This window comes from Zeus faber (genome assembly GCF_960531495.2).
Source record: "Zeus faber genome assembly, chromosome: 12".
In the NCBI taxonomy this organism is placed as follows: domain Eukaryota; kingdom Metazoa; phylum Chordata; class Actinopteri; order Zeiformes; family Zeidae; genus Zeus; species Zeus faber.
In genome coordinates, this window is record NC_137196.1 from 22016861 (window position 1) to 22029327 (window position 12467).

The 12467-nt window shown below is 41.8% G+C and overlaps 1 protein-coding gene across 2 annotated transcripts; it reads right to left on the reverse strand.

The window, feature by feature from the left end:
* Positions 1 to 488: 488 nt before the first annotated feature.
* Positions 489 to 12052, reverse strand: ro60 (Ro60, Y RNA binding protein). Of its 2 annotated transcripts, none has more exons than XM_080010791.1 (9): positions 11992 to 12052; positions 9168 to 9774; positions 8484 to 8704; positions 8144 to 8290; positions 7905 to 8042; positions 7692 to 7808; positions 3606 to 3722; positions 3256 to 3402; positions 489 to 2853 (listed from the first exon to the last, which is right to left on the reverse strand). In XM_080010791.1, the coding sequence occupies exons 2-9, from the start codon at positions 9757 to 9759 to the stop codon at positions 2701 to 2703; spliced, it is 1632 nt and encodes a 543-aa protein (XP_079866917.1). In that variant the 5' UTR covers positions 9760 to 9774; positions 11992 to 12052; the 3' UTR covers positions 489 to 2700. The 2 variants fall into 2 exon arrangements, with proteins under 2 accessions (XP_079866917.1, XP_079866916.1); XM_080010790.1 differs by lacking the exon at positions 11992 to 12052 and adding an exon at positions 11796 to 11925.
* Positions 12053 to 12467: the final 415 nt, after the last annotated feature.

The following is a 12467-nucleotide window of genomic DNA, read 5'->3' on the forward strand; positions in this document are numbered from 1 at the left end:
TATGGGAATTGTAGTTCCTTCACTTTTAAAATAATGTCTATAATTATTGGCATATTTTATATTCCATAACCTGAGCAAACCACACACACACACACACACACACACACACACACACACACACACACACACACACACACACACACACACACACACACACACACACACACACACACACACACACACACACCTCCTGACTAACCTGTATTTATAACCTTACCCTGTTGTACATAATACATCTCCTTTGCCTACATAACTGCACAGAAACACTGTACTCAAATAGCACTTTGGTATTTAAATGCTTCTTTTGCACTTCTGGTTCGATGTCAACTGCATTTCATTGGTTCTGCACCTGTACTCTGCTAGTGACAAAGTTGAACCTAATTGGCTTGGTTCTACGTTCTACGTTTAAAACTCTTTATAGAAGATTTTCTGAAATTGCATTGGGTCACACTCACACACTCTTTGGGTTCTTTATGTAGTACTTCATATCATCTAATTGAAATATTTTCTCTTTACAGGGAATTTGACCTCTGTTAAAAAAAACAAAACAAAACAAAAAAGCCCAACAGCCAAGGCTTAATTGAAACCTCTGGGGAAAAGAAAAAACATAAAAACACACAATTGTAATTTAGTATCATGGAAGGATCCCTCACAGTAACCAAGTCGTGCTTTAGTTTTGCTCCCTATTGTAATGGAATGACCAGACATGAGGAATGCTTGCGTAAATGGTGTGAGGAATAACAATAGTTACTTAGCAATTGGACAAGGAGCCCCCCTCAATTATAAACAAGTTTTCCCTTAAAAATACAGCAATGCATATTAGGTACTTGGGGAAATATAAAGCATAGCACTTTCAAACTCTCAAAGTTTTAAACATATTACAAAAGAGTACATTCAGATGTATCTACATGTTATGCTGGAAAGGTAGAAATGTTCTACATTAGTTTTCGCATCACAAATAACATTGCTATTGGAAAAAATATATATTGTACTAGCAGCATCAGTCATGGAAAACTGTTTTTTTTTTTTTTTTTTAAATAAGGTTTATCTTCTTTAACAGAATACAACTTTTTATCTTCCATCATGTGTAACTGTGTTTCAAAACCACTCCGTTAATATGTACTACTTCATATCGATGCTCCTCCAAACCAAAATGAGAGACTATGAGCAGTTTGAAAGGCCTCTACGTTCATATAGCTCACCATAACATACCTTAAATTACAACAGAAATGACATGAAATCTCATCTGGATAAACATCCAGCTATAACCTGGTCGCTCATTGACACACCAGTTCTTCGTCAAATTTGTTTTAGAGAGCCATTTTCTCCACCAGTAAGAACCACTGAAACACCACATTTAAGAGGATTATACACTAATCAGCCACAACATTAACCAACAAACCACTGACAGGTGAAGTGAATAACATTGATCATCCCGTTCCAAGGGGTGGGATATATTAGGAAGCTAGTGAACAGTCAGTTCTTGAAGTTGCTGTGTTGGAAGCAGGGAAACTGATCAAGCGTAAGGATCTGAGCCACTTTGAAAAAGGACCAAATTGTGATGGCTAGACGGCTGGGTCAGAGCATCTCCAAAACCACAGGTCTTGTGGAGTGGTTAGTAACTACCAAAAGTGGTCCAAGGAAGGACAACCGGCGAACCGGCAAGAGGGTCATGGGGGCCCAAGGCTCATTGATGCAAGTGGAGAGCCAAGGACAGCCCGCCTGGTCTGATCCAACAGAAGAGCTGCTGTAGCACAGATTGGTGAAAAAGTTTATGCCGCTATGATAAAGGTGTCGGAACACACAGTGCATCACAGCTTGCTGTGTAGCCTCAGAACTGTCAGAGTGCCCATACTGAACCACACCATGGAGCAATGGAAGAAGGTGGCCTGGTCTGATGAATGGCTGGGTGTGTGTTCCTCGTTTACCCGAGGAAGAGATGGCACTGGGATGCACCATGGGAAGAAGGCAAGATGGCGGAGGCAGTGTGATGCTCTGCGCACTGTTGTGCTGGGAAACCTTGGGTCCTGGCATCCATGTGGATGTACCTTTGACATGTACCACCTACCTAAACATTGTTGCAGACCAAGTACACCCCTTCATGGCAACAGTATTCCGTGATGGGAGTGGCCACTTTGAGCGGGATAATGCCGCCCTGCAAAACTGCCAAAATTGTTCGGGAATGGTTCGAGGAACATGGTAAAGAGTTCAAGGTGTTGACTTGGCCTCCAAATTACCTAGATCTCAATAAGATCCAGCATATGTCGGTTGTGCTGGAACAGCAAGCCCGATCCATGGGGGCCCCACCGCGCAACTTACAGGACTTAAAGGATCTGCTGCTAACGTCTTGGTGCCAGATCCTGTTCCACAGCATGTGGCACCAACCAGACCTGTTCAGAGGTCTTGTGGAGTCCATGCCTCGACAGGGCAGAGCTGTTTTGGTGGCACAAGGGCGACCTACACAATATTGGGCACATTTTAATGTTGTGGCGGATCGGTGAATATATGGATCACATTTAAATTTCCAGAGTGTGGTCCAGCCTGCTGGACAAACTTGTCAGTTGACTCAACATATTTTGGATTAGTGCCGTTTTAGTGGTCTCTACATGCCTAGTGAGTTGGTTTGTGGATTTTTTTTAACATTCTTTCAAAACTCTACCAACATGGCAGACCGTCCTTTTAATCATATACCCTATCAGATTAGATGAGATCCTGGGCCAAGTTACGAATGATGTTCAGGGCTGCGGTGTCAAAGCCACAAATATTCAGCAAACCAACATCTTCTCTATCGGCAACGGTGTGTCCGATGGAAGTCAAACTCCACATCACCAGCTTAGAAAAGGTTCCGGATTTCTATCGTGAAAAGAGAGGAAAACACAAAAGGTATTTAATGGATTCAATATTTTGTCTATTACAAGCACATGTGAATGCATCTCAGTTAAAGCGGTTTTAAAACGCTGTCGATTAACTGGACTCCCTGTGCATAATTCAATATATAAACACATGGAATCAATCCTCATACATTTATGGGCAAATTATTTTCACAAAAAATGCTCTGTGGAACAGAGCCTTATGCTATATGCTACATAAACGGATGCAATTTTTGGGCTGCTTTGTGTTTATGTATTCAATTTATTAACATTTTTGGCTATTGTACATTTGAAAATGCAAAAATAACAGTGAGCGCTTATGCCGAAGACTACACAATTTTACACACACACACACACACACACACACACACACACACACACACACTTCTCTGTGCTGCCTTAGAGTTTCCTCTGGAACTGCGTTGCAGGCCCAGATCGGTTTGTTGGTCAATACAATGAACACATCCACCGCCTTCCCATTCTCTGTGGCCCATGTGATGGGGAGAGAACAGTCAGTCCCACCACCAGGGGTCTAGAACACAATGAGGGATGTCATGAAAACAGGGGTCATTGACACCTTGTACCAATACGCTCACTCATAATTGTCAATCAGGCCATTGGTCAGCAGTAATTAATTGAATTTATTTTTTTTTTTTCTGTCATAAAGCTCATTGCTCTAAGTAGACGCGGAAATGTCATCCATTCGTCAGTAAATGACACTGCACCATGCCCCACCTTAATCAATTCAGATACTGCATCATAGAGGGACATCTCACGGGGAAAGGTGCACGGAACAACAGCTCCTCCAGAGTACACCAGGACCTGCGTGTCAACCTCCGTCCTTGAAATAACCTTCAAGTTAAACAAAGTCACAATGAAGAATGTGTCATAACGCCACAAAAAAAAAAAAAGGTTACCGATAAACACGTAACTCAGTTGATAACGTAAACAAAAACAACACAACAGGTTGGCGACCTGTGTTTTGCATCTGAGGGTGCATTTCGCACTTGCGTGTGGAGATGAGTTGTGTGTTTTGGGATGCACGGGGCCATCTTGCATGTCTGGGGTTTGGTTTGTGCATCTCAGGGATGCATGTGGGCGCTATCTTTCAAGCTCCACTTTTCTGCGGGTTCAGAGTTCTTCTGTGTTTGCGTCGTACCCAAACGGTTATTCCCATTTTGTTGATTTAATTGTGTCATTTTGTCAATCCCTTGTCGTTGTTATGTTTCACTTACAGTGGGGAGCCTCTTCTTCTGAAGAGGAGGAGGAGGATATAAACAAACCACAATCAACACATGCAGAATTTTCACATGCAACGGTTCGCGTGGCGGAGGCCAGCATCAGAATTCCAATGGGCTGACTGACAACATTTCCTAGCGGGCTTGTGGCCTCAGGAGATGACTGCATTGCAGAGGGAATGTCAGGAATCCACAGAATGCATCAACAGATTCGCTCCTTGAGGGGGATTGTAACATCTGCATATTAGCAAATGACATAAATAACAAGTGAAAATATGATAAGTATGTGTTTTGGATTTAGTTAATATTCATCTATTTTATAATAATAATAAAAAAAAAAGAAAAGTACTACAGTGAGTTATTTTTGTGCAGAATAGGTATAGGTGTTTTTCCACTAAAATAACTTTTTGAAATAAAACCCTCAAAGTTTTATCAAAGTAATATCCTCGGCGCACTCCCTGTCCGGCTCCCAAAACAATCTGTTAAATTAGAGAAAAGTATTTCTACTTTTGTATGGAAGCAGTCGACCCCTCGAATGAAGAAGATCTAGCTGGAAAGACGTAAATCTGAAGGAGGGCTGGGTCTCCCTCCTTCTCTTCATTATTACTGGGCAGCAAATATCTCCAAACTGACATCTTGGGTCACTGCATTTCCTGATAAAGATGGGCCTGTCTGGGAAACAGTGGAACTCACCTCACAGACATCAATCTCCCCAATCTCCCTAGTATCTGCTTCATTGTCAGCATGCACTAATACTACGATTATTTCCAACCCTGTAATGTTTAATTCCATTAAAATGTGGACCCAATTTCACAAACAATTAAATTTCCATTAGGACCATTTCTTGCTGTATGCAGACTATGCGATTGTATGGGGCCCCCAAGCTGTCATTTTTTTTTTTTTTTATAAATTATGTGCAATGGCCTTATTTTATTTGTTGTATTTTTTTTGGGGGGGGGGGGTGATATCTTTATATGTTAGTATTTATCAGTTTGCCTTTATTTTGATTCATTAGCACATTTTTTTTCTAACATTTAAAATAAACATTTTAAGGAGAATGCAGCACCTGTCTGATTTACAGTATGTGCATTGGGGAGATGTTAGAATGCAGATAAGGTAAATGATATCCCAAAATGACACTTTTTCAGATATCTTCAAGCTCGCAGCTTTGCTTCCAAACATTTCCCTACCGACCCCAAACCTCCAAATAAAGATTCCACATATGAACTATTACACTTTAATCCATTTAACAGGGGCTTAACATATAATATTATCCAAAATATTAATCCGTCAACAAGGACTAAAATATAGGAAGCCTGGGAACGCAACCTCAAAATGGTAATCTCTGAGGATGTCTAGGTAAATTTAATCTCTGCTATAATTCCTCTATTTGTATAAGACACGGGTTAATTCAACTCAAGGTTCCACAGAACACATCACTCTAATGACAGAATAGCTAAAATATACCGATCTGTTAACCCCACCTGCCCTAAATGCAGTAAGCCAGTTTGGTTAGGCCACATGCTTTGGTCCCGTCCCTCCCCATTACATTTCCGGTCGTACGTAGTGTTCTACGTAATACACCTCTTGAACCCCACCTGCTCTCCTCCACCTTTGGAGTAATACCAATGGAAATTCACGCCACAGATGCGCAAAAGAAAGCATTAGCATTTAGTAGCCTCATAACACGCAGACCAATTATCTGAATTGGATAGTGTTTGTTTGATTTCCAATTCTGAATTGGAAATCAAACAAGCACCCCTTCAAAAGATGGATACAGGAAGTGTTGTCCTTGCTCCACCTTGAGAAAATAAGACATACATTGAATGGGTCCTATAACAAGTTTACTCTGGTATGTTCGCTGTTTATCAATTATGTAAAGGGACTCTGATACACCATACTACCTGACTGATGGTTTTCCTATTTAGCTTATTGCTACTATAGTTAATGTTTATACATTAGACCAGAGTTTGCGTTAGAAAAACATGGTGGCGGTCAACGTGTCCTGGAAGATTTCAATTTCCTGGGCAAATGGGAGAGATTCTGGTAAAATATTGAGCGGTGTTTATTGAGTTTAAAAACAATTGATAAGCAGGCTATATAGAGAATGACACCATCAAGGCATGTAGATGTTAAATATGTTTTATTCAATATTCAAAATAAAATAAGTGCCGTCAGTTAAGCCATTTTAAAAATAAATAAGTACAATTTACGAACTAATTGAAATCAAATAATTTCCGTTCGTGAAAAATAAAGTAACAAGTGCCACTTGAGAGCCACTTAATTTAACAGTTCATTAAATAACGTTTTGATCAAATCAGAATAAATATGGCAAGTAGGTCTAAATAAATAAATAAATAAATACAACAACAACCCCACCACGTTTGTGGTGGAATCCTGTCGACATATTTTACGCAGTAGTTTTTTACCGTCTGCTTTGGGTTGGAACTAAAATTCCGCCAAACTATTGTATGTGTCCCAACGACATCATCTTACTGTTTCTCCTCAGAGTTCTAGACGCTGCGGCCCCGTCTCTGCGTGTGTGTCTACGGTGTTTACAAGTGCAACCTGTCCAAGAGGGAGGGGGCGGGGCTTATTTCTATATTGACAAACGTGATTGGTCAGAGGTGAAGCTTTCAGATCAGCGTTCGTCCAAACCGATTGGCTTCCCGTTGCAACTTGCCGAGCGCAGAAATGAACAGATCTGTGGAATTGTTATTTTATTATTATTATTTTTTTTATATCGGAATGATCCACCCAGTACTAATTCAAATTGTGCTTGGAGGGAATTTTTTTTTTTTACACTGGACATTATGATCGGAGAGATTTTACCACATAACGGAAACGCTGCATTGGACCCTTTTTTTTCCCCTAAATATACCTACATTTCTTTACATTTGACTAATCTTCCCTAATTTATTGTTTTGTAATTTGCCTGATTTCATTGTTCTTTTCTTTTGAGTGTGCTCTTGGTCCCAAGGGAGGTAGGCGCCAGGGGCGGGCACAATGCGGGGCTAATACCTGTTTGAGTTTAGTCCATATGTGTTCCATGTTCATATAAATGCAAAACTCTTTAAATAAATGTATATTAAAAAATAAAATAAAATCAAAAAGTAACACCATTACGCTAAAGAGCAGTGCGTGTGTGCCTTCGCTTTGTGAACCTGACATCATGGTGGGTGCACTCTTTTTCAGGTGAGGCTCCTCCCAGCGAGGGAGGAGCATCGTTGTTCTCTTAAATGGAGGAGGAAAACATTTGCCGGCAGTAGGAGACGGCAACCTAAACAAATAGCATGCATATACATACATACATATCTGCCTGTAAAAAACAAAAACAAAAAAAAAAAAAGAGCCGTTCAAAGAATCTGATGGTTCGCGGGTGACCCCATCATGGAAATCTGTCTGTGTGGAGTATGTTTGCATTGGAGTCTAAACTGTCCAATAGTGTGAATGTGTGCCACGGACTGGCGTCCCACGCAGAGTGTCTCCTTTCCCGCGCCATGCGCCCATTTCCAGCCCCCTCGAAATCCCGACCCAGTTAAATAAAAGCATGATGGATGATCTAGTACGAGTGTTGCCTCACCAGAGCGATGGCCGCCACAGCAGTGGGAGTGCTGACCAATGTCCCTGCGACTACACTGGTCAGCGATGTGCTGATGTCCACCGCCACGACAAACCGCTTCCCCACAGGCTCCAGATTCTATACACAAGGACCAAAAGGAGAGAAAGAAGTTGCTTGTTGGTAAAATGCTTTTTGTTGTTATTTGTCAAAAGTTGCGAGAATCACATTTTGTACCTTAATCGACCCATAAAACGCTGAGTCCAAGGCATGGAGGATGGTGCCGTGCGGCACCCATGTTGTTTTGCACCGGGGGCTGAAACCCATTTTGTAGTTTTCGGTGGCCAAGAAGATGTCAAAAGGATGGACCTTACTCTGGGATTCAAAGACAAGCACAAAACCTTCAAGCTGTGTCCAAGGGGATCACAAAAGCGGGCGACACACATCCACCTCCAAACGGATGAGCCGAGGCTTACCTTCTTCAGCTCCGCCTCGTTTCTGAGTCGGTCACAGACTTCTGTAACGTCTGAACTTCCTCTCTCCAAAATGTTGTCAGCGGTCATCTTACCCAAGAACTTCATCATGGATCCAAGAGGCATGTCCTTCAGCAAAACTCTCCATACCTGCAGGACAAAAAAAAAACAAAAAAAAAAACCCCCCCAAAAAAACAGGAATTTATCAACTGTATTCTAGGGGTTTATATCAGTAGTGGCTGGTTGACTATTTATAATTGACGTAGTATAATATGTAATAAAAACTTTTTCCCCCACCCAAACAAAGGCTGATCGCTGAATGCGCATTTAAGGCATGACTCACTTGCTTTGACTTCAAGTGCTCCGTCAGAAGTTGCTCCATCTCCAATCGGTGTTCCTCTATTAGGTGGATGACCTCGGCTTCGTCACAGCTATGTTTGACCGTCTCTACCGCCTCCAGATAGGCGAGCACTTTGACCACCTCCTCTGTGTTTTCCTTGTTAGCATATGTCGTCTGTACTTCCTTCCACCCTTTTGTTACGTATTTACTGATCAATGCGGTTGCTGAAAGCACAAAGAAATGTACACACTGGTCACATCAAAGGTTGATTTATATTAATTCAATATCAAAATGCTTAAACAAAATGGGCAAAACTTTGTATTTCACAGCAAAATATTGATGTTTTGTAAATCGTTTTGTAAATCGTTTTGTAAACTCGTAAATCCATTTACGAGTATTATAACTGCATTATTTGGATTTCCCCCCCCCTCCAAAATCGAATAATACCATGTATGTATGAGGCCTATTAAATTCTCCATTTGATTTAATTCCCATTTGATTTCCACTCTTCATGGTACTTAATGGCACTACTATCTAGTACCTACAATTCTGAGTTTTACTTGATAAAAAAAATAAATAAAATAAAAACATGACAACAGTATAAAAAATATATATAATTGTAAAAGACATGGCACCCAGCCCAAAATAGAACTTAACATCTAAGAAAGGAATGCTGGATAAACTCACTGTCATCAGCTGGCTTGGTGTGAGAGAGCCTCAGCAGATCCTGGTGGGACCAGCCTGCTCTCTGTTTACATTTAGTAACAGTCCGAGCCAGACTCATGGCGTCCTGCTCATTGTACCAATCCGACACGGCTTTCCTCAGCGCCCGCCCCCATATCCCACACTTCATCCCCTCCCTCAGTTCCTTCTTGTACTGGATGAAGTCGAAGAGGTGAGCAGGGTCGCGGCAGACTTCCCTCAGTGCTTTGAAAGCCGCTTGCCTGGTTTTCAGCTCGGAGTGCTGGGAGCACAGAGCCAGGGCGAAAAGCAACGGGTGAGGCCCGGCCGCATGACCATCTTTAACAAACTTTCTGATCTCCTCCACCACCTCTCCACCCCGGCCCTCCTGGAGCATGGCGAGCAGAGCCCCAGTACCCTCTATGCTGGGCCGGCACTCGTCTCTGGCGGTGTATGAGTCGCCCTCTGAGCCATAGCATAGGAACCGGCGTAGTCTGGCCTTGTCGTTGAGCTCGCACGGGAAACAGTTACCCGTGGGGCTTAAGGCGTGGTTGTCCGTCGGCGGTGTCACTGTCGTTGTGCTTCCCGATGGCTCCATTGTAACACTCAAGAACTGAAACAAACAAAGTAACCATCTTTGCCATCCACTCACCACAGTGATTGCTATATCTACACCTTCTCCACTTGCAGACACACATTTAATGCATTTCCGAAATGTGTTTATCAGTCCAGGTGTGGCATGAATAATAAAAATCCACAAACCAAAACCGACATTTGTCCCTCCATAATTTTCCAACCATGGTGCTATAGGAAAGCATGGTATCAGTAAAGTTACCTGTAGTGCACCGGTACCTGTAGAGATTAAATTGAAGGTGGAGAGATTTAGCTGAGTCATACTTTTAGGATGAAGGATTTGGGCTTGGTATCCCATGCTGTACGGTAATATATTATGAAAAAACATTAAACAGAAAAGGGAAGTTCACAGTGCCAATCTTATCACAACTTTATTTGTGGATATTCACTCATATTGTTTTGTCCAGTTTCTGCATAGGTATGTTTTGTTTTTTGACTTCCAGCCATCAGGTATTTCTGACATTAATTAACCCAACTATAAACAAGAAAATTTTGTTACCAACATATCATGTTTTCCCACTTGCTCCTGTGTGAAAGCCAAATGGTACATGCTGCATACACTAATATGGCAGACTATCTAAATGTACAGTAGTTTAACAGAAAGTTAGTGAGCAAATTGTGATTGGTTGAGATCGCAATGGGTGGGACCACAGGGAAAACTGCCTTGTTTTATTGGAGGGGATTTAAGGTTGTACATGTTTTTAGGTTTATCGCTAAATTATCTTATTCAAGGTACCAACGACATTGATATTTGGACCAGGGCTTCCAGCTGTATAAACCTGATGTAGGCCAACACAAAGTTAGCTTCAAGCTGATTACAGTCCATTACACTTATAAGACTAATAGTAATAATAATAAATATATCTCCAGGCAGCAATACAGTTACAAAGATAAACATTGTGGACTTGCGTCTGGAGCAATCAACATGGACTTACGTCTGCATGTTTCTCTTCTGGTGTTCAGTTTAAATATTCCGGGAGATCTGTGTTTTAAGAATTATGATCATTACTGGGTCACCCTGTAATTTTAGTGGTGACATTTGAGTTGAATTACATTTTTAACAAGTTACGTTTCCATGAAATACGAAAAACGTTGTGGTATTTCTGTGAGTAATTAGCATTGCATGACTTCTATTTTTCCGACAGCTCGCTGGATCTTTAACGCATCACTTCACAGTCAAGCGTACTCAACTTGACGTGGTCACCTGCTTTTGTGGACAATTTTTAAATTTTTTTTTTTTTTTACATATTTTTCATTAACCCGGCAAAGTAATGGGGACAAAAGAGATAAAATATCAATCCAACAGATCCACAGACATCTACCAGGTAAGAATGTACATAAATACACAGGGAAATAATATATAGTTTGTAACCTCTAACCACTACAGAGCTTGCACACGGTGCAATAGACATTCTGAACGAGAACCTCCAAATTTATAGTAAATAGTACAACATCATGAAGCCTCTTACTGTAAATCCCATCTCGTTCATTTTGTTGACGCATAAGTGGGATGTCGGTGAAGCGCCACCAGCTGAATACTTGGGGTCAAATTTGGTCGGTTTTTCACCAATATCTGCTCCGTACGTGGATCGAATCGGATGAAACATCAACCACGCGACGTCGGTGACATACCGGTTGAAACAACAAGTAAACGGTGTTCGTAGCTTATGCCGTCCTGTGTCAAACAGTTTTAGCTTTCAAAATTCAAGAGAATTTTCCTCTAACAACACCAATAGTGGGCTGGACTCCTAATAATAATATTATAAGAAGAAGAAGAGGAAGAGGAAGAACATTAGCTTTAATCTTTGTTCAGTAATGCTTACATATCAAGTCTTCTACATACTATAGATAAATAGTTAGATACTTCATTCATTTAATACATGTAAGGTTATAGGAATGTATTTTCTTAAATTAAAAAATGTATTACTGATAGTAGATGGTGAGATTTAACTCGAGCCAGAACCAGAACCAGAAACAGACCCAGACCCAGACATAACGTACCAGCTTGCGTCCCCACTAACAAACTGCGCCGGGTTGGGTTAGCTTGACTTGCCAACTTGATGGGAGGCTGGCTAGTTGTTCCTTCCCCTCACCGCCGTTCACATCGTTTGTTTTGGCTGACGATGCACGTTGAGAGAAGCAAACTGAAGAAAAAAAACCCCAAACAAACCACGCACGACCATCTTATTAAACTTACCTGTGTCGATGTGCGCCTGCGTCCCGCGCCCGCTGCTCAGCAGACTGGCATCAACCAGGAGCCGGGGAGCACCGCGGTGCACGCCGGGAAGTTCTCCTCCTTCTTCTTCTTCCTCTTCGTCTTCTTCTATCTTCTTTGTGGTTCCACGGCCGCTTGCATCCGAAACGTTGCACTAGCGCCATCCTCCGGAGGCGGTGAACTCCTACAATGTCTCCGCGTGTCAGGTTTTCCCCATCGGTCCTGTCCTCGTTAGGGAAGCTGACCAGGCGTGGTCTGCCCTGTCCACATCCACCACACTGCAGTACCCTCCTCACTCCTCCTCCTGTTTGTCCTGACTGTTTTTGTCCTTTCTCTCTGCAACATATTACCTGCGACTAACAAGCACACGCTCTACGGTTCCTGCTTCCTGGCAACGATCACGTAAACGCGGCTGGTTGCTTCCCTGTAATGTGAAGTGCAAAATAATGTGTCCTATT